This window comes from Suncus etruscus, chromosome 14 (genome assembly GCF_024139225.1).
Source record: "Suncus etruscus isolate mSunEtr1 chromosome 14, mSunEtr1.pri.cur, whole genome shotgun sequence".
NCBI classification, from domain to species: Eukaryota; Metazoa; Chordata; class Mammalia; order Eulipotyphla; family Soricidae; genus Suncus; species Suncus etruscus.
The window spans coordinates 52,420,470-52,443,001 of record NC_064861.1 but is presented as its reverse complement, the minus strand read 5'-3'; the positions used below and the strand labels follow the sequence as shown (position 1 = coordinate 52,443,001).

The 22,532-nt window shown below is 45.4% G+C and overlaps 3 protein-coding genes across 5 annotated transcripts in view; 1 reads left to right on the top strand and 2 right to left on the bottom strand.

Moving 5' to 3' along the window:
- The window catches only part of NDRG4 (NDRG family member 4), a 518,571-nt gene that overhangs the window by 154,061 nt on the left and 341,978 nt on the right, over positions 1 to 22,532 (bottom strand). The window lies entirely within an intron of this gene.
- PRSS54 (serine protease 54) lies at positions 2,107 to 10,198 on the top strand. Its single transcript, XM_049786157.1, has 4 exons — positions 2,107 to 2,282; positions 3,827 to 4,085; positions 4,840 to 4,971; positions 9,686 to 10,198. Exons 2-4 carry the CDS (start codon positions 3,861 to 3,863, stop codon positions 10,196 to 10,198), a joined length of 870 nt encoding a protein of 289 aa, XP_049642114.1. The 5' UTR covers positions 2,107 to 2,282; positions 3,827 to 3,860.
- CCDC113 (coiled-coil domain containing 113) overlaps positions 10,566 to 22,532 on the bottom strand; it is an 18,553-nt gene continuing 6,586 nt past the window's right edge. Inside the window, exons 4-6 of the mRNA XM_049787410.1 lie at positions 21,455 to 21,562; positions 11,975 to 12,130; positions 10,566 to 10,694 (exon numbers count right to left, since the gene is read on the bottom strand). Of these exons, the coding sequence (XP_049643367.1) occupies positions 10,566 to 10,694; positions 11,975 to 12,130; positions 21,455 to 21,562 (393 nt within the window). The remainder of the gene's footprint in view (positions 10,695 to 11,974; positions 12,131 to 21,454; positions 21,563 to 22,532) is intronic.

Below are 22,532 nucleotides of genomic sequence, written 5' to 3'. Positions count from 1 at the left end.
AACCTGAACTTGAGTTGGGCTGGGTGCAGTATTAGAGGTGAAGCATTCATTTAATTCAGTCTTGTCACTATATCCCACCACTATCTTCTGGCCTTGAGGGTTTCTTGTGACATGTCTGCTATAAATCTTAAGGATTTTTCTTTGAATGTATTTTCCCTCTTTGATCTTTCTGCTTTCAGTATTCTATCTCTATCTGTGGTATTCATCATTGTGACTAGGATGTGTCTTGGGGTGCTTTTCTTCGAGTCTCTTTTAGCTGGTACTCTTCAGGCATGCAGGATTTGGTTGCATGCAGTCTTTAGCTCTGGGAGTTTCTTTGTGATGATGTCTTTGACTGTTGATTCTTCCTGGGGATCTACTTCCTGAGACTCTGGGACTCCAATGATTCTTATGTTGTTTCTGTTGAGTTTATCAAAGACTTCTATTTTCATCTGTTCACATTCTTTGAGTACTTTTTCCATTGTCTGATCATTTGTTTTAAGGTTCTTTTTTTTTTTTTTTTTGGTTTTTGGGCCACACCCAGCATTGCTCAGGGGTTACTCTTGGCTGTCTGCTCAGAAATAGCTCCTGGCAGGCACGGGGGACCATATGGGACACCGGGATTCGAACCAACCACCTTTGGTCCTGGGTCGGCTGCTTGCAAGGCAAACGCCGCTGTGCTATCTCTCCTGGCCCGCTTTAAGGTTCTTTTCCAATCTCTTCTGCTGTATGGAGTTTTTCTGCATCTCATTTTCCAGTTTACTGATTCTGTCCTAGACCACTGTTACTCTGTTGGAGAGACTTTTCATTGAGGTTTTCAATTCATCTACCAAGATTTTCAGACCTGTTATTTCAGTTTGAAGTTTTCTGATTTCTATCTTCATGTTCTGTTCAGCTTGATATATGATTTCTTTGATTTCTAGGAGGATCCTCCATATTTCTATTATAAACTCCTTCCCTGAGAGATTAATCAGGTAGTTGGTATTTTGGGGGTCATCAGAGCTATCATCTTTATTCTCTGTGCATGGTGTTTGCCTATATGGTTTCCCCATTGTCAAGCTTGTAGTGTTATTTTTTTTTCTTACGTGATATGGTGGGGTTCATTAGTTAAAAGAAGCATACAGCCACTCCACTTTGCTTAGTGCCCGGGCTCTTCTGGTGCCCCTGTCTGCTGTGGAGCCTCTAGAAGACAGTTTTTGCTGGGTCTTTCTTGGCCTCCAAGGAGAATTTCAGGAAATAGAAGAACTAATGCCTTTTTAAATTTTTTTTAAGGAAAATATTTCTTGGATTTTTGGGGGCCACACCTGGTGGTGTTCAGTGCTCACTCCTTGGCTTTGCACTCAGGAATCATTTCTGGGGACCATATGGGATGCTAGGGATCAAATCATGTGCAAGGCAATCAATTTGTCCCTGTGCTGTCTCTCTTTACCTTTGAAAAATGAGAGGTCAGGGAGGGAGATCTGAGGGTGAGCTGCCTGCCTGGCCACACTGTTCATTCCAAAGCACAAGAATTTGGCCAGGTGTGGCCCTAAGCACTAAGATCATCTAGGCTTGCTCTGCCTGCCCACTAGAGGAGAGGAGAGCTGAGCCTTGAGTGGCCTCTGGATCCCAACATCACTGAAAGAGCCCCTCTCTCCAAAAAATTATGACTTGGGACACTGTTTCTTCTCGCTTATGAAGCAAGTCTCTCTTGACATTTAGCACATGAAAAAACGGACTAGAGAAAATAAAAAACAAGGAATCTGTCTGCAACTTCTTGTGCACTGTCAGCATTAGGCTATCAGACCATCTGGAAAGTCCTACTGCCCCCCCCCACAATCCTGCCCAAACCTAGAATAAAAGGTCACACATGGCATTCTTGTGGAAACAGATTTAACGATGGAAAATGGGCTGGGCTGGAGGGCTCCAGCTGGCATTCCGGGACTCATCATGTCTCCCAAAGGTTCCTGGACCACCCAGCTTGAGCACCACAGACATGCCATCAAGCAACTTTTCTGGGGAAGAAACTCACAGGGATAAAGAAAGTTAAGGGGCAGCTGAGATGGGGGTCTAGAAGGAATGGGAAACCAACAGGAAAGGGGGTGCTAAACTCTGGAACCTGGCAGTGATCCCCCCAAACCTTCATCTGCAGAGTGTGGCATCCAGGGTGTCAAAATTCTGGAGAATCCCAAAGAGGGCCTTGTGGGCATCAAGGAGTTCCCGTGGGTAGTGTCACTGCAGGACCCCCAGTACACTCACCTGGCTTTCGGCTGCATCCTCAGCGAGTTCTGGATTCTCAGCATTGCCTCTGTCTTTCAGGACAGGTCAGTAGCCCTGCTTTTAGAGTCCACAAAGCCCCCTGGGTCAGGGCAAGTGTGTCAGGCTCAGTTTTCTGCTCAACCCAGAAAGGCCTGGGAGGAATCCTCCTGGTGATCGAGTAGCAGGCTTCTGCTGGGGACCAGCTCTGCTCCCCAGTTGCCAGGGTGGGTATAGCCTGGGTTTGGCTCTGCAGGGAGGGCTGCAAATGGGTGACTCCCCTCAATACAACAGGTGTCTGGCCCATCACTGAATCTCTGGATGAATCCTCACACAGACACACCCACTGCCAAGCTTCTGTTTTGTGAGGTTGTTTTAATTTTATTTTTTGGACCATACCCAACTGTACTCAGGGCTTAATCCTGGCTCTGTGCTCAGGGATCACTCCTGGTAGGGATCTACAGGCCATATGCAGAGCCATGTATCAAACTCGAGTGCACAATGTGCCAAGCAAATGACCTACCCACTTTCCTATCTCTCCAGCACTGGCCCTTATGCTCTACACATCTAGGGATGCAGTCCTATAGGTGGCCCTTCCCTTAAACATAGAGTGTTTGGGGAGATGGTACAGGGATTTTATTGCATATGACTGACACCAGTTCAATTCCTGGCACCACAAATGGCACTCAGAAGCCACTCTTGACTACAGAGCTAGGAACAGTTCCTGGCACCACAGGGTCTCCTCAGCATCCAGAGATGCCTTTGGAGGTGCCCAAGCACCATGGGAGGGCCCCTGAGTTTCCAGAGCACTACTTGTGCACCCACCATTATTAAATAAATAGAAACACAGCTGCACATAGGCTTTGTGAAAGTAACTCAGTGGTAGAGAACATGTCTGTCATGTGTGAGTCTCTAGGTTCCATCTGATGTGATTGCCAGGTGTGATTTGGCCTTGAGAACACCACAGGGAAAGGTAAAAACAATTCTGCATGGGTCCAGAGAAACACCTCAGCAGGGTGGGCATTGGCTTTGCATGTAGCAAAGCTGGTTTTGATATTTGGCATGGTCCCTGAGCCCCACCAGGAATGATCACTGGACGCAGAGCCAAGAGTAAGCTGGGTGTATGCCCCCCCCAAAAAAAAAAAGAAAAAGAAAAGCAACTCTACACACAATAATAATAACCAATAGCAACAGGTTAACATAGATTCTCTTGGGAATAGGAAAGAGTGGGCAAATGACATTAAAATAAGAGAAATCCCAGTGGCTGGAGATCTAGGACTGTGGGTAGGGCATTTGCTTTGCAAGTGGTTGGCCCAGTTTAGTTCCAGTACCCATATGATCCCCTGAGTTCTCCAGGAGTGATTCTTGAGTGCAGAGCCAGGAGTAAGCACTAGGTATGGCCTTCCCTGTCCCCTCAACATAGGAGCATTCACAAAGGCAACCACCTATGTGGTCACATCCTGGGGACTGGACCCTAAGAGGTAGAGTGAAAAGGCTGGAGAAAGAGGACCTGGGTGAGTGTTGAGGACAAAAGCAGAGAAACTTAGCCCCAGAGCGGGCAGTTGACCTACCTTCCTTTCTGCTGCCTGCTCACACTGCCCCACTCCTCTAGGAAGGAGGCGGTGGCTATCGTGGGCATCTCCCGGATGGATTCCAGAGAGATTTCACACGAGGAGTATCCAGTGAACTTAATCATCATCCATGAGGACTTCAATAACAGCACAATGAACAACAATATTGCCCTCCTGAAGACCGACACAGCCATGACCTTCACCAACCTCATTCACCCCATCTGCTTCCTCAACAAAGTGACGGTCATGGCACCTACCCTGAGGAACTGCTGGGTGGCAGGATGGAACCCCACGACTGCAGTTAATGATTCCCTTCTCCTATAGGAGGCTGTGTGTGCCGGCAGGGGCGGGGCGGGGTCTTCCTGGATGAACCTCTTTAGGGTGAGACTGGACTGGAGTCTCTGCCCCCATCCCCATCTGTCAGGATTCCTCACTTTTGCCCTTGCTGGCTGTGGCCATGCTCACCATTGGTCCTCTCTTGTTCCTGTTTCTTAGTCTTACACCCCAACTGGAACTCCATAGCAGTAGGCAGCAGAAATGTGCAAGCGAGATCTAGTTGAGGCAGTGTTCCCTTGGTGAGAGGAGACTGGCTGAGCAAATCCTCCTTGTTTTCTCTGGATCTTAAGAAAAAAACTAGAAGACAGATTCTTTCTGGATGTGGAGAGAGGGAGATGTTTTCTGCCTGTTTTCACAGTCTAGTACCAAGTAGAGGTTGGGACCAGGGATGTGACTCAGAATTTGCTCTTCATGTGGCAGGTCCTGAGTTCCATCCCCAGCACCACATTCCCCTAAGCTCCTCTCAGAAAGACCCCCAAGCACTTAGTTACAAGTACCCTGAGTATCTGCTGGGTCTGGCTTCAAGCAAAAGTAGTTTTCAGTAAAAAGTTAGACACTGGTTCTGATTTCTGTGAGGAAAAGGAGTTTTATAGCATGTTTTCTGTTCCCTCCTAGAGAGGCCTGAACTATGATTGAGTTGACTGAGGGTGGGATGCAGAGTTGGGGGGGGGATCGTGTCCTCATTAGTAATTCTTGGCCTCTCTGTTGCATGGTCCAGACAGGAAATCACATGACGATGAGTATCCTGAGGAGAATCTTCGTGAAAGACATGGAGCAGTGTCCCTTAAATAGGCCCCCAAAACTGGGGTGTGGCAATCACATGGAACAAGAAACCAGTTCTGTCTGCTTGGTAAGATGGCGTCAAAGCTAATAATTGATGGGGAGCCTGAGAATCCAGGACCCTTCCGCTCAAATTGAAGGCTCTGAGAAAACACCCCCATGAGCAGACTTGGCTCAGAGCAAGTGCTCTGACTGTTCCCACTGCCAGTGGCCCATAAGCAGGTTAAGACACAGGCATCCTCCTTGCTGGTGACCTCATGGAGCTTGTCCACAGACTGGACTCCCAAAACCTGTTGCTCCCCTTTACCATGACAGCTCTTTTCTGGTTTGCACTGTCAAGGCAGCTCGATGAAGGCTGTCCAGATGAGGTCTCTTCAGGAAAATGTGTCTCTGACACCCAGTCTAGGCCCCTCATATCCACCCACAGTCAGTCAAAGATGAGAGCCCACGTCCCCTGGATCTCCAGGCAGGCTTTATCTTCAGTTCTAAAATGGTCTCTAGGGCTAGAGCAACAGTCCATCAGGTAAAGCAATTGCTTGTGGCTAACCCATGTTGTTCGATCTCTGAAATCCCATATGGTCCCTTGAACAGTGTGCCAGGAGCATAGAGTCAGAAGTAAATTCTCAACACCACTAGTATGACCCTAAAACAAAACTATCTTTTTTTTTCCTTTTTGATGTTATGGGGTTATACCTGGTAGTGCCCAACATCTACTCCCATCGAGCCCATTCCTGGAAGTAATTGGAAACCACACAGGACCAGGAGTCTGACCTGGGCCTCCCTTCTAAGCAGCAAATTCCTGGAACCTTTAGATTTCTTTTTTCCCCCTTTTTTCTTTCTTTTTTGGTTTTGGGGCCACACCAGGCAGTGCTCAGGGGTTACTCCTTGATCAGTACTCAGAAAATTCTCATGGCAGACTTGGAGGACCATATGGGATGGCCAGGGGTTGAACCAGGATCTGTCCTGGGTCATCCGTGTGCAAGGCCAAATGCTCTACTCCCAAACTATCATTCTGGCCCCATCCTTCAGGATTTCTTGATGGTAAGACCCTCTCCCTTCAATGATAGGAGACATCATTGTTCCTTAGAGAGAAGAAAAGAACATATATACAGACATCTCTTTCCAAAAGTCAAATTATTACAAAATCATGACAGATTGTCTTTCATAAGGCCATAATTATCCTTCCAGAGTTGACTCAAAATTCAGAGTGCCTGCTTTGTCCTGGGCTTGCTGCCAGGTTGATAACCTTAACAATGGTTTAAATCAAAGTACATGCCACCAGTCGTACCAGCCCTGGAATTCTAGGCCTGGCCCAGGCTTATGTGCTTTTGGCTATAGAAGGCTATATACCAAGAAAGAAAAAAAAATCTCTGGTTTGACTCTGCTATGAAGGAAGAAGAAAGCATATCCCATTTCCAAAATCTTATAAGTAAATCCTAGATGCATAGGGGCATCTATGCACACATAGATGTTGTTCTATGTAAGTTGTCTACAGTAAGTTGTTCATACACTCAAATGTTACTCCTTTAAATCCACAAAGTTTGGGATGGGGTGTTTTATTTTTATGTTTTGGGGGCATGGAGTAAGCCAGGATTCTATACTGAAAGGACCGGTCACTCCTGGTGGTGCTCAGAGGACCCTATGGGCTACCACAAATTGAACCCAGATTGGTTCTGTACAAGGCTTGTTTCCCCACACACACACACACAGACACACATCACCTGCTTCTCTTCAGTGCTGACAGGTCTTTTAAGGGGATCAAACCTGCAGATATTATCCCTTGCTTTTGTTTTGGGGCCACACCCAGTGTGGTAGTGCTCAAGTAACAAGATGGGTAGTCAGGGATTGAACCCTGGTTGACTACATGCTAGGCAAGCAGCCTACTCACTGTACTATCTATTGCTCTGGCTCCTTACCAGCTTTTTGGGGGGAGGGGCACACCCATTGACACTCAGGGATTACTCCTGGCTATGCACTCAGAAATCGCTCCTGGCTTGGGGGGACCATATGGAACGCTGGGGGATTGAACCTTGGTCTGTCTTAGGCCAGCGCTCGCAAGGCAGATACCTTACCTCTAGCACCAAAACTCTGGCCCCTCCTCTCCAGCTTTTGAACAGAATGATATAACACAATTGTGTCAGATAAATAACATGATTGGTCTCCCAGGGCTCATTACCTCTCTCAGAAGCGTCTTTCTGTGTCCAGCCACACTTGTCACATGCTGAATGTCAAAACCACACTTATCACATGCTGAATAAATCCATCAGGCATTATTCACTTCCTCAGGGGTTCCCAGAATTCCTCTGAACTCATCCTCCACCCTCTTTTGTTCACCAAGCTGTTGAAAAGCAGGGGTGGGCAGACACCACGTGGTGCCCTAGATGACCCCTCCAGCAAGGCATCCCACATTTTTCATCTAGGCCACTGTGTGACCTAATCTGTAGCCCCTGGGGGGGTAGGTAAAGGAAAGCCCTGCTCAGGCCCAGATTCACTGCAGAACCTGCCAGGCACCGGGGCCTTGCCACCACCCACCATCCAAAGAGGTCCCATTGGTAGTTCTTGCTCAAGCTCCAACATCTCATTTAGAACAAACTAGCAGTGGGACCAGTGAAAGGATGGGTGAGCAAGGGGAGATGAAAGCCTGTTGATTGGTCTTAGTAGCCAGAGTTATGCCAGAAATATCTACCCCATCTGGCAATGGGGAGAAGATAGGAGATGGTGGCAAATGGAAAGTTTCAGAGTTGCTCAGGAAAGTAATGTCCTCCATCTGGTGAGAACATGGTGAACCCAGACCATCCCTGATATGTGTGTGGCCCTAAGCTGGGCCACAAACATGGCACCTGTACGCAACATGGCTCTTGAGGCACTGCTGCTGCATTCTGGTAGGCACCTGCATTTCTGTTCCAGTAGGGCTTCCTCAGGCAAGAGTTGTCTAAGGCAAAATGTGTGCAGACAGATTTGAAGGTGGAGCTGGAGAGATAACACAGGGTTAAGATGCTTGCCTTGCATGCAGCTGGCCCCAGTTTTATTCTCCACACTCCAGATGATCCCTAGAGCACCACCAGGAGATAACCTTGAGCAGAGAACCTGGAGTAAACCCTGAGACTTCTGGATGTGGCCCAAAACCAAAATGAAAAAAAGAAATCCAAGAAGGATCCAGTGTAGACTTGAATAGGGCAGCGGGTAAAAATGCTTGCCTTGCACTCAACAAACATGGATTTGATCTCTAACACCCTGAGCACACCTCCAGGAGTGAGCCCTGAACAAAGCTGGGTGTACCCCACCCATTTATGAGGCCTGGGATGGGCAGGGAGCAGGCAGTCACTCTCACCTCTGCTGCTGGTTTGATTGCTTCCTGGAGTACCTGCAGACCTCATGCCCAGATGAGAGCAGTGTAGCACTGTCTGGGTCAGGTTTGAAGGCAATGGCTAGGCTGCCTTTGGATGACACCTCCTCGTAGGGGGGGGGCATGACTTGAGCACAGAACGAGTGAGGGGGGCACAGGAGAAATGGAGTCTTCTCCACTGTGGTTTTGATGCTTTCCTCAGGCTGCTCAACTGTCCCCACGAAACACTGGCCTCCTTTCTACACAGGATAAGGGTGACTACGCCTTCATTTAGTGCCAGGCACTGAGTTAGGAGCCCCACATATATACCAGGCAAGGACTAGATCCTCACTTGAGAGAATGAGAGCACAAGGCACATAATACCTGGTGTGCCCAGATGTGTATAGTTGAGTTATGATGTCCCAGAAGTCTGCACGTATGGGCCCAGGGCAGGCCAGGAGCCTAGGCAGGAGTTGATGGGCAACTGTGCCCATAAGCACAGCTTCTGGATGGAGAAGCTCAGAAGAGCCTAGCCTAACAGGATGTCCCTGGACACTTATCTCTGACTGTTGTATATGAAGGGGATAGGAATCAATTTATCATATTGGGAGCTCTTTGAGGATACACAAATAAGAAATAAAGGAGTAAACGGGACCCCCCATCTGACTATTAGAAAGCGGGGGCAAGAACAGCTCCATAATATAAAGCAAAATGAAAAGGAAATCAAACAATGAAAGAGAGTAATGAGCATTCTCAGCGAGGAAGAAAATAATAACATGTGAGGATTAAAAAATATATAGGGCTTTAAGTACAGCAGGTAAAGGCCTCACCTTGCATGTGGCCAACCCAGTTCAATTCTTGGCACCCTATGAATTTCTCTGAGCACCACCAGGTGATACAGAGTAAGCCCTGAGTGATGCTGGGGATGACCCTAAAACATAAACAAAAACTGCAGAGAATAAGAGACACAAATATGAAATGGAAAGCAGGAAGCAAATGGCAAAGTTCAGTGAATAATTGGTATAAAACAGTAAGTCATTGGTGATGGGGGTAGAGTTGGAAGGGTTCAAACTTAGGGCCACTTCTGCCCGGATGGCTGAGCATCAGATTCTTTTTTTTTTTTTTTTTTTTTCAGTTTTTGGGTCACACCCAGCAGTGCTCAGGGGTTACTCCTGACTCTGTGCTCAAAAGTCGCCCCTGGCAGGCATGGGAGACCATATGGGATACCGGGATTTGAACCACCATCCTTCTGGATGTAAGGCAAATGCCCTACCTCCATGCTCTCCGTCTCCAGCATCAGATTCTTGTTGGAATCTTTTGTGGCGGCTGCTTAGAGCAATGGGAAATATCCTTTCACTAAAACTTCAACTTCCATTTCTGGTGGAACATTTCTGTAGTCAAATGCCAGTTGCCCAAGAACACATTGCTTAGACCTAAAGTCATCTGTCCTTTGTCACAGGGTGATGCAGGAAACCCAATGATGTGTCAGCTGCAGGATCTAGACCTGTGGGTACTACAAGGGTTGCTGGCCACGGGTGGGGAGAGGTGCCCCGGCCTCTTCCTCTACATCAAGATCGATGAATACAGCACCTGGATCGCAGCCAAGACCAAGGGGATGACCCCTGCCCTGGCATCATCCTTTCACAGCTGGGACAGTATGATTTCTTTCTCCAGCTCACCACAAACCCCTGTGACCCAGAGAAGTCCTCCTGGGCCAGCCCGGGTGATAGGGTCCCAAATGTACTTCCAAGATCAGAAAGGCACCACCAAGTCCTGGCCAGAAAGCAACTCTCATAGGAACCTCAGGGATGGAGAGAGGAATTTGAAGATGGCCTTCCAGCCCATGTACTATGACTACTATGGAGGAGAGGAGGGGAATGTGTGGTCTGCCTCCGGTCAGAACAGGTTCCATTGGCACCGAGAGGTTCTCTTGATTTGCTCTGGGCTTGTTTTCTTTTGCGCTGGTATCTAGGCACTCACTCTCCAGGCTGAAGAAGAGTAAGCTCAAAATGCTGAATGCCAGGCATGCACCATGCTATTTTTTGATATCTATTTTTGATAGTCATGAAACCTGGAACTGGCCCTACTGGGCCTGGTGCTCCTTCCTCCGTCCCACTCCCACGGGTTTGAAGGCCAGTTGGACTTGAGCTTCTGAACTAAATGTGGGCTAACCAGTGTCAAAACCATGAGAGCGCTCTGTGGTTCTTTCCCTGTTCATGGTTCCAGGGGCCAGGCTGTGGCCTGGGGAGGTGACTGTCAGCCCTGCAGGAGAGTTAGGGACACCAGAGGCCATGGGAGAAGAGTAAGAAGACCCCAGGATGAGAAGGGAGCAGATTCCTTTAATATATTATTTTGGGGGAGTCTTCAGCGTCTTCCTTCAGGGCGTTTCCCAGCAAACCAACCACCTGCAACTGCTCATTGGCTATTTTGATTTGATTCCAAATCTTGCGGTAGCCTTTTAAAGACAACTGTGGGGGAAAAAAAAAGTGGGAATGAAGGGAGGTTGAAGGTGAGAAGTTGTCTGGAAGAAATGGAAAATGACCAGTCAGAACACAGCCACGCACAGCCCTGGGACAGTGAAGGTGAGCATGGCGGGGCAGTGCCATCCCAGAATGCAGAGGCCCAGGGAGAAGGACAGGCTAGAAGATGCTTCCACGGAGCTTGTTTCCGGTCAGCTAAGCAGGGATTAATTGCTCCTTCCAGCCCTGTCTCTCTCCCACTGTTCTTACCAGAGGGGCAGGCAGGGGCAGCCACTGACTGTATTTGGATCTGAGTTTATTCCCTGCCACCAGGTGACTTCAGGAAAAATTGAGTCAGGGCTTCAAGTCTCCTTGAAAAAAAAAAAAAAGCTAAGCCCTAACCAGACTTTTAAGCTACTGCCCATTTTGCCACCAGCTCTGTGCTCACCTCTCCTTGATGCCTAACCGAATGGCCCCATCCCCTCTTTTCACCCTGCCCCAGGCCCCTGCTCTGTGCACCATGCTATGAAAAGGCTGTAGAACCAATTCCATTGAAGACTCATGGTGCCTATGTAAATGCATGAAATTGGGTTCTGAGAAACATTAAAACATTATCTCATTTTAAAAGAGAACCTTGGTTTCTCCATCTATAACGTAGCAAATTCTTTCATGGTCAGGGAAGGGACGGATTCGAAAGCTCTTAGAATTCATTATGAATACGTGGGGGCTGGAGAGAGAGTACAGTGGGTAAGGTGTGTTTGCCTTGCACATATCTAAAGTAGGTTCAATCTTTGCTACACCAAATGGTCCCCTCAGTCTGTCAAGAATGATCCCTAAACAGTGTCTGGAGTGAGCCCTGAACATTGCTGAGTGTGTCCCCCAAACAAAACAAAGCAGAACAAGACAAGCGGCTGAGGCAGAGATGATGGCAGACTCTGATCTAACAATGAAAGGAAGTTAGAAAACAAAAAAGAGGGCCTGGAGCAATCGTCACAGTGAGTAGGGCACTTGCTTTGCACAAGGCCATCCTGGGTTTGGTCCCCCTAGTATGAAAGGAGTGATTCCCGAGCTTAGAGTTGAAAGTAACTTCTAAGCATCGCCAGGTGTACCCCCCACAAAAAAAGGTGCAGGAGAGAATCATTTTCATTTCAGTATGAGTTGATGCAATTGTTAAGACTTCATTACAGACATGAGTCTAAATCCTGGACTCCACTCAAAAACTCAAAATCCTAAGTGGCAAGAGTGAAGGCCAGGGAAGATGCAGGTCCAGGTTGCCACCAGGGACCTACCTCTGCAATCTCCACTTTCCTCTCCCACATCTTGATGGTCTTCTCCAGTTCCCCATTCCGGATTTTCTCTTGTACATACATCATCACTGGTGGCGCCCGGAACTCTGCCAGCTGCTTCCGGAGCTGCTTGTTTAAGGTCTCAGCGTTGGCTCGGCCCTGATTGGGAAAGACCCACTTACACCCAGCCCTTCTTTGGCAGTTCTGGCTTATTGGGGATCTCAGACCTCACATATCACCTCAGTTCTCCCAATTTCTAAAAGTAATACTGCGGGGCTGAGTGGTGGTTCATAACTCAGCTCATGGCTGGTTTGATGCAAGCCCAGGATCTGTTGCTCTGCAAAATAAAGTGTTTAAATTTCCAAAGGGGTTGGGGGTAAACTCAAGATTCTTCTGATTTTTGTTTGTTTGCTTTGTTTTTTTGGCCCACACCTGGCTCTACTGGGACTTAGTTTGAGTTCAGTGCTCAGGGATCACTCCTAGCAGTGCTTGGGGACCACATCAGGTGTTGGGGATCAAGCCTGAGTCAACTGCATGCAAGGCAAGAAGAGCCTTGCTCATTCTATTATCTCTCTTGCCTCAAAAATCTGATTCTTTACAAACTCTTGAGAATTTTATCCAGGCCAGAAATGCTAAGTATAGTTGAAAAACTGTCTTACATCTTTTCCTTTCTTCTTTTCATCCTTTCTTTGTTAAGAAACATGTTTTACCTGCTTTGATTTCTCAGGGTCTACTTCTGAGGGTAGGGGAAGATGTATCAAAGTATTCCATCTCAGTTCATTTCCTTGGATTTGGGGGATAAAATAGACATATCAAAGTTTCTATTTGAACCATGTTTAACTGGGTAGTTCTGTGCACATAATGCCATCCACCTTCAAGACTTTTCTATCTTCCCATCCACAGCCCTGCACCCACATTCTACTGTCTGTCTCCATGACACCTCTAGGGATGGTAGAAAAGTGAAACTCATGTTATTTGTCCTTCCCTGGCTTTGTTTACTTAGCATAATGTCAAGATTCTACTTAGCATTAAGTCAAAGTTCATCCCAGCGTCCACATTTCCTCCTGGGGATGAGTAACATTCGGCTTGAAAACTACACCACATTTTGCTTATCCAATGGCCAACCAGCCTTTGGTTGCTTCTACCATTCAGCTTTTGCAAAGGCTGCTACAAACGTGGGTATACAAATACCTGTTTGAGTTCACACACTTTCGATTGTTGGAATATGTTCCTAGAAACAGAATTGATGAACCACCTGGTTATTCTGTATTTTTGGGTGAATGCCTGTCTTTTTCACTTGTAAACTATAGAAAGGTAGAATTAACTAGCTCTTTTAGATTGAGTGGATTTAGGAAATCAATATTATTGTGTTCATTTCTTTTTTTTTCTTTTGGCTTTTGGTTTTTGGGTCACACCTGGCAGCACTCAGAGGTCACTCCTGGCTTGACGCTCAGAAATCTCTCCTGGCAGGCTCGGGGGACCATATAGGATGCAGGGATTTGAACTACCGTCGTCCTACATGCAAGGGAAGCGCCCTACCTCCATGCTATCTCTCCAGCCCTTGTCCCGTTCAATTATTTTAAGAGCTGTTTTGAGTAGGCGGCACAATTCAAATGGCTTAAAAGTACATAGATACCATCCCCGAATTCCCTGATCACATGATCCCTTTCTCAGAACATACACTATGGTGCCACCTCCTCAAAATTTCGACCTCTTATAATGGTACATTTTTCTTATAAAATAATCCAAACAATATAGTCTATTCAGTTTTACTCGTGCATATATTTTACTCAGTTATATATATATATATATGCATATTTATATATAATTTTGGGTTTGGGGTCATACTTGTAGTGCTCAGGAGTTACTTCTGGTGGTGCTTGGGGGATCATATGTGGTGCTGAAGATAAAACCAGTGTTGGTCACATGTGCAAGGCAAGGAAGTGTCTTATCTGTTATTACTCAATCATCTTGAGTATTCTTATCAGCACATAAAATTAAGCTCATTTTTAACAACTGCATAATTTTTCATTGTCTATAGATGGCATGATTAAGTTAACAAGTCCCAGAAATACTCAGGCTTTCGATCTCTCACTACTGCATCAACACTGCTCTTATTGTTAATCAATACACAACACATTGTGAATAGGCAAGTGGATTAGTAGATTAAACTACTAAAAGTGAACTGGCTTGTTTTCTAGTAGCGGCTCTCACATTGAGGCTATTTTGCATCCAGGAGATTTATGGCAAAGTTTGGAAAAAAAAGTTTTTGAGAAGGTTCTGGACCAGACCCTGGTGGGATAAGGGATTAAACCTAGGTCAGCTATGTGCAAAACAAGTGCCTAACCCACAGTATGATCATTCTAGACCCTAGAAACTTACCTTTTTTTCCCTTTGGGGCCACAACTGGCTGTGCTCCGAGCTTACTCCTAGCTCTGTATTTAGGGATCATTCCTACAAGGGTTTGAGGAACCACATGGAACCTCTGGGATTCTAATCTCATTGGAAGAATGCAAGACAAGTGCCCTACCTACTGTATTGTGTCGCTCCAGCCTCGAAGGATTTTTAATCGCATCACAACTTGGGGCAGGTTACTGATGCCTAACAGCTGGAGGCCAACAATTCCACTAAACCTACAGTGTACAGTACAGGTCCAGCTCCCCAGGAATCTGATTTAAACTAAGGAATTATCTGACCTAAACTGTCAGCATTGCCTTGTTTGAGAAGCACTGATGCCTAATTGATACCTCACTAGTAAATGCTGCTAAATTGTCATTTATACATTGGCACCCCTAAGGATAACCTGTTCCTCCCATTCTCCTAACAGAATTTTACCAACTGTTTGATAGTAGTCAACCTAAGAGGAGAAAATGCTCAGCTTATTTTTATATTTCTCTTATAATGGAATCCTCTAATCTTTTTTTTCTTTTTGTTTTTTGGGTCACACCCAGTAGTGCTCAGGAATTACTCCTGGCTCTATACTCAGAAATCGCCCCTGGCAGGCACAGGGAACCCTATGGGTTGCCGGGATTCGAACCACCGTCCTTCTGCATGAAAGGCAAACACCTTACCTCCATGATATCTCTCTGGCCCCATTTCTCTTATAACGAAGGAAAATATTTTCATGGGGCTTTTTTTGGGAGAGAGCTTTTATGCAAAATGTTTAAACTCTTTGCTCATTTTTCCTGTTTTTTTTCTTTTTTGTTAAATTGCTTTCTTTATAAATTATTTATAATGTTAGAAAATTAGCTTTGTGATGTCAAATACAGCAATTCTCCGTCTGTTTATCTTTTGGCTTTGCTTATGCTGCTTTTTGCTATGCAGAAAACTTTTTTTTTTTTTTTTTGCTTTTGGGCCACACCTGGTGACACTCAGGGGTTACTCCTGGCTATGCGCTCAGAAATCGTTCCTGGCTTGGGGGACCATATGGGATGCTGGGGGATCGAGCCACGGTCCATCCTAGGTTAGCACGTGCAAGGCAAATGCCCTACTGCTTGTGCCACCACTCCAGCCCCTGCAGAAAACTTTTCATTTTTCATTTTTTGTTTTATTGATGACCTGTTTTCTGGGAAATATATATATGGTTTGGGCCCACACCCAGCAGCACTCAGAGGTTACTCCTGGCTCTGCATTCAGAAATTGCTCCTGGCAGGCTCGGGGGACCATATGGGATGCTTGGGATCAAACCCAGTTCTAACTCAGGTCGGTATTATGCAAGGCAAATGCCTTACTGCTGTGCTATCACTCCAGCCCCCTGGGTTATATATTTTTAAATTCTTCCCCTTTTCAAGATTGTAATAAAAATGTCCCTTCTATTTACTTTAGGGTTCTAGTAGTTTTATCATTTACATATAAAATGTCTTATATACCTGGCTTCATTTCAGCGTAATATGAACTTAGTTTTCTTCTAAATGTCATCCCAGACCACATATTCAAATAAAATGATGATGCCATTATCAATAAATGTTGAGGCTAGAGTGATAACATAACAAATAGGGTGTTTGCCTTGCACGTGGCTGACCTGAGTTTTAATTCTTGGCATCCTATATGGTCTCCCTGAGCCTGCCAGGAGTGATTTCTGAGTGCAGAGCCAGCAGTAATACTACCTGAGCATTGCCTGGTGTGGCCCAACACCCCCCCCCCAAAGTCCAATTTAGTGTAAAAGCAAGAGACAAGATAAAGTAAGCAACAACAAAAGAACCGTGATGGGGCTGGAGAGATAGCACAGCAGTAGGGCATTTGCCTTGCATGCGGCTGACCCAGGACAGACCTCAGTTCGATACCCCTATGTCCCATAGAGTGCCCCTGAGCCAGGAGCGATTTGAGTGCATAGCCAGGAGTAACTGCTGAGTGTCACCGGGTGTGGCCAAAAAAAAAAAAAGAACAGTGATATAAACTGTCTTCCAGATGGCAGACTGAGAGCAAACCTTTAAACAGCTATTGTAAATACATTCAAAGAACAGAAGGAAACCATCATCAAACAATCAAAGGAATATATGATGATAATGTCTCGCCAAACAGATGATATCGATGAAGCAGAAATAGTTTTTAAAAAAACAACAATGGGAAATGTGGAGTCTCTTCAATAAAATAAAATGTAGAAACAAAATATTCAATAGATTCAATAGCAGGATCAGCAGTATTTTTAAGCCAGCAGGAGAATCAATAAACCTGAAGTTCTTTTTCAAGAGATTATGCAATAGAAAGAAAATAACACAAAGAAAAATTAAGTCTTAAAAAGAATGTGGAACACCACTAAGTACACCAACATATGTGCAGTGGGAGTGGAAGGAGATGAGAAACAGAAAGAATCAGAAAAAAGATCTAAGAAAGTAATCACTGAAAACTCCCCAACTTGATGAAAACTTTATATATCCAAGAATCTCAATAAAATCCTAAATAAGGTAAGCGCATGAAATAGTACTCATCTCAAGCTGCTAAAAGTGTTGCCTTGCAAGTGGAAGGGCTTGAGTTGGATCCTCAGCACCATCTGTGTTGACAAGCTAGGTCCCAATATTTCTGCCCTCTGGGGCCCCGGGTACTATAAAAGACTGTCAAAGCACCAGGACCAAAGTGTGAGGAACCTGGCAAACAATGCAACTAGGGATGAACAGTGCAGCCAGGAGCACACCCCATTGAAAGCTTTCCAGTCAGAATGGGTAAAAGCACCACAATGAGCATGCATCACACACACACACACACACACACACACACACACACACACACACACACACAAGTGCAAGCACGAACAAGTGTGTATGATTCACTAGCGTATGATCCAAATCATATCAACAGGTACACAGGGAAGGGTTAGGGGGAGAAATTAGATTAATTAAAATCTGGAACATTCCATAAAATATTTAAAAATAAAAAGTCCTTACTTAAACACATAATACTGAACTTGCAGCATCAGAAAGCAAAGAAAGAGTCTTGAAAATAGTGAGAGAAAACAATTCACATACAAGGGAAGCTACATGGCATTAGTATCTCTGACTTAGGAAAACTTTATCATCATCATCATCAATTTTTTCTTTACATCTCTAACAGTTCTAAAAAATGTTTACTTTTTTAACTGAAGGGGGGAAAAACAAAGATATTCTAACATAAGTTAATGTGGAAAAAAATTTATTTCTAGAAAACTTGCCTGATCGTACCTACCTCCACTAAAAAAAAATAATAAACAAATGGGGCCGGAGAGGTGATGCTAGAGGTAAGGCATCTGCCTTGCAAGCATTAGTCTAGGACAGACCACGGTTCAATCCCCCAGTGTTCCATATGACGCATAGCCAGGAGTAACCCCCAAGTGTCGACAGGTGTGGCCCCAAAACAAAACAAAACTAAATAAAAAATACTAAACAAAGTTATTCAGGCTGAAAACAAGTGACACTGATGTGTCATTTTTAATCCACATGGAAAAAAATAAACAGTACACATAGAGTTAAATAGGTAGAGGATTATAAAGTACAAAATAATCACATGTCCTCCTTAATGAATTTTGAAAGCAACTCCATAAAACAGTATGCATTGAGGGCACATAACAAGCAAAAATGTAACTGACAGTAGGACCACAGTGGAAGAAAGTTGAAACAAGGCTGTAATTGAGGAAGGAAATCACAGCAGATGGTAGTTCAAATCCACAAAAAGAAGTGCAGAGAACCAGAAATGGAAAGAAGGTGACTGCAACAAACTATGAATATGCATCTCTTTTCATCCAGCTTTTGGGCCCCTTCCTCACACCATTTACAAAATTAACCTAAAATATACTATCAACCTAAAATATACCATAAACCGAAATGTAAGACATAGATAACACTTTTTTTAAAAAGTGGGTGGATCACACCCGCCTGTGCTCAGGACTTTCTCCTGCCTCTATGCTCATGGATCACTCCTGATGGTGCTTGGGGGACTCTATAGGGTGCCAGGGATGAGTCAGCTAAGTGCCAGTCAAATGCCCTAATTGCACTGTACTGCTTCTTCAGTGCCACAAAATTCTTTTTAAAGACATAGAGGGGCCAGAGTGATAGCACAACGGTAGAAGTAGACCCTGGTTCGATTCCTGGCATCCCATATGGTCCCCCGAGTCTGCCAGAAGTGATTTCTGAGCACAGATTCAAGAGTAATCCCTGAGCACCACCAGGTGTGACCAAAAAAAAAAAAAAAAAGACATAGAGAGGACAAGACATAAGCTCAATGGTCTGGAGCGCATGCTTTGCATATAGGATACACACATTTGATCCCTAGCATCTCAGAGTTCTCTGTGGAGGAGCAACCCCTGCACACCATGCTGAGAGTAGCCCCTGAGCCTGACTGAGTGTGGCTCAAAATCCAAAGAATAAAATTATACATTAGGTTGGGTGGGGGTTTCTGAGATATGACCTCCAAAAATGAGTTGGACTTCATTAAAATTAAAATCATTCATGCTACATGAAATGGATAGAAACCCCACAGAGGGAAGAACATATTTAGAAATCATTTATTACCTGATAAAGGATTTGAATCTAGAATTTTACAAAGAATTCTTGCAACTCATTTATAAAAATGTAAGTAACAGAACTTGAAAGGACTTGAAGACACATTTACTTAACATACTGGATGCCATTATACGTTGGGAAATTCCAGCCATGACCATCAGGAGATACAATTCTACTTGACCTCAAATAGCCACAAACAAGACCAAGCAAACAGAAACAATGAACCAGCACTGAGAAAGATATGAAGAGAGGAAAACCTTTAGACATTGTTTGAGGGGAGGGCAGCATGTGAAACGATGCAGAAGTTGAGCATTGCTTTCATTATCAAACATTGAACTATCGGGAACTAGCACACTGTGTAGGACATTTGCCTTGCATGCAGCATACATTACACCAGGAGTAATGTTAAAATAGAAGTTTAAAAGCTCCAGATGTTAGCTCTGGACTCGAGATCATTATGATCCACAAAGACCAGCAGAGAAGGCAGTAATGCAATGGACAAAGGAATTTATTACCAGCAGGCTGGGGGCACACCTCTGGCAAGTGCGACCACAATTGGGCTTGCAAGCCCTTTTAATAGGGCCACTGGGGCTTCAAACTATGGGTAAAATTATAGGTTTTGTTTGTTTGGGTCACACCAGGCGGTGCTCAGGGGTTACTCTTGGCTCTGCACTCAAAAAATCACTCCTGGCAGGCACGGGTGGGACAGACCATATGGGATGTAGGGATTCGAACCACCATCTGTCCTGGATCGGCTGCGTGCAAGGCAAACATCCTACTGCTGTGCTATCTCTCTGGACCCCAAAACTATAGGTTCTTAGTACATGTTGCTTCAGCCAGGTTTAGACTAGTGGGCTGAAGTAGTAGAGGAGGGACTCAGGTGCCCACTGGGCACCCACAACCTTGGAGTGCAGTTACATAGTTTGTTAGTTTGTTGCCCACAGGCCCCTGGGTGTTGACAGTTTATATAATTGTCCTGGTACATGTCCTTGAAGTTCCTGGAACTGGATGTTCTGGGGTCTGCCACATATTTGAGGCCTGTTATGGCTGCAGTTATGTCTGTAGCAAAGCTAGATTACAGAAGCAGAACAAGTAGTTGATTCTAAATCAATCTTAGTTTTAAACTTATATTCTAACAGTGATATTCTATCCCTTAGTGCAGAACCAAGAGTAACTCCTGACCATTGCCATTGAGGCCCCAAAACAAGACCCCAAAATGAATTTTTATAGATAACCCACACAACCTTACATATATCAAATGGATGTCCAAGAGAAAAGAAACATTCATAGCAACTTGCATATGAATGCTCACAGCAAAATGATTCATAAAGAGCTAAAAAGTGCAAATAACCCAAATGCCCACCCACTGAGGGTGCATCCATACAAAGAAATAATATCTGGGGGGTCTGAGCACAGCGGGTGGGTATTTGCCTTGCACACAGCTGACCCAAGTTCAATCCCCTGTATCCCAATTGTTCCTCTGAGCCTGCCAGGAGTTATTTCTGATCAAAGAGCCAGGAGTAACCCCTAAGCACCACTGGATGTGGCCCCCAAACAAAATAGTATATGGCCAGAAAAAGAAAAAGACAAAAACAAGGTATTAGTCCTGCTATACCATAAATCCTAAATTATTAAAAAAGCCAGTAATAGGGGCCAGCGAGGTGGTGCTAGAGGTAAGGTGTCTGCCTTGCAAGTGCTAGCCAAGGAAGGACCATGGTTCTATCCCCCAGCGTCCCATATGGTCCCCCCAAGCCAGGGGCAATTTCTGAGCGCTTAGCCAGGAGTAACCCCTGAGCATCAAACAGGTGTGGCCTGAAAAAAAAAAAGTCAGTAATAAAAGGCCATTCCATCACATGATGTAATCCCTTTTACATAAAATGGCCAAGTCAGAGACAAAAAGTAGATTAGTGGTCGCCGAGGGCTGGTGGCTGGAAGAGAAGTTAGATGGGGATGAAGGATTTCTCATGGGCTAAGAGATTCTTTATGGGAAGATGGAAACATTCTCAAATTAGCTTGCAGCTGGTTGCACATTCAGTAAATACACTGTTCCACCAGAAGATGCATACTTGTTTATTTACTTATTCGGGGGCACTGGGGTAAAATGTATACTTCAAATGGGTAAATTATATGCTCTGTGAGTTACATTCCAATACAGCTGCTAAATGAATGAGAAAACGACAACGTCCTAAGGAGCAACTGCCAGGCTTCTGAAAATGAATTTCCTGTTCTTGAAGTCTAACAGGAACTCCAGCCAAAAAAGCACTGCAAAAAATCTGCTTAGAGGGACAGGAGCAATATACAACAGGTAAGGTGCTTACCTTGTATGTGGCTGGCCTGGATTTGATCACCAGCATACCGTATGGTTCCCCCAAACCTGCCAGACGTGATTTCTGAGTGCAGAGCCAGGAGTAACCCCTGAGCACTGCCAGGTGTGATCCCCAAACAAGCAAACGAAAAGAACATTCTGCATGGAGTAAGCACATGGCCTTTTGTACATTGGCCCCTCCCTTACCTCCTCCGCTTGGATGCTTTCTTTTTCGACTTTTTCAAGTAATTCATTTCTCAGGATGATCTCCTTGTCCAGTTGGGAAGACAGTTCCAGTGCTCGGTGAAGTTTGCTCTGAAATAGAACAGGATGAGTACTGAAGGAGACACTGCACTTTAGGGAGATACAGACAGATTCTTACTAAGCAGAATTGCAGGATCCATTTGGGAGCTAGAGCTGAGTTCCTGCACCCTGGGATTTGAGTGGAAAGGTGAAGGGAGCTTGTGGAGACTCTCCCCTCACCTGCAATGGGTTCACCTCTATTGGGTTCCAAGTACCATCTACTGCTTACTAAGAGAAGCTTTGAGAAAGTTCCAGAAGCTCCCAAATATGGACCAGTTGCTCCCTCGGGCAATGTGGGTGGTCCAACCCTGACAAGAGCCCAGCTCACAGCTATCATTTCAGCCTCTGGTCTGAGACAACCCCACTTCACAGATCCCAGACTGCCTCTTAGGAAGGGGGAGCTGTTTGCCTGAAGTCACAGAGATATGAGGAGCCAGATTTGAGTCTAGACTATGTGTGATTTCATAGTTCACTATTTCTTCTGTAAGCCTCATTGTATAGCACTTGCTGGAGAAGGAGAAAGAGGAGGAGGAAACGGCTACTAAGTTGTCTTTGGTGCTGCTACTGGCTGCTGCCCTGGGGCCCTCCTCTTCCTTCTCATACTTGCCCCCTTGCGAGCACTGTGGGAAGCGTCCACCAGGAGAGCTATGCTCTGCTTGGCAGATGAGTGACCCAAGGGACAGAATCTGTGATGTCAGGGATGGAGGGGGCTGGTTCAACAAGTCTGAGAACCCCATCCTGGCATGATCTGGTCTCGGAAACTAGATGGGCCCTGACACAGTCTGTGGAATGTGCTGGAGGAAAGAGAAGTGCCATGGCGCCAGGCACTGATTCCCCAAGGGATGTTAGAGAAAACTGAAAGGCCATGTCTCAACAAGGGGGAGGCAAGATTATCCCAAGCTAAGGAGAGGTTAAGAAGAGGAGGGCCTAAGAAGGAGCTAGGAATGGAGGGTCTAAGTTCTGAGACCTAGAGAGAAGCCTG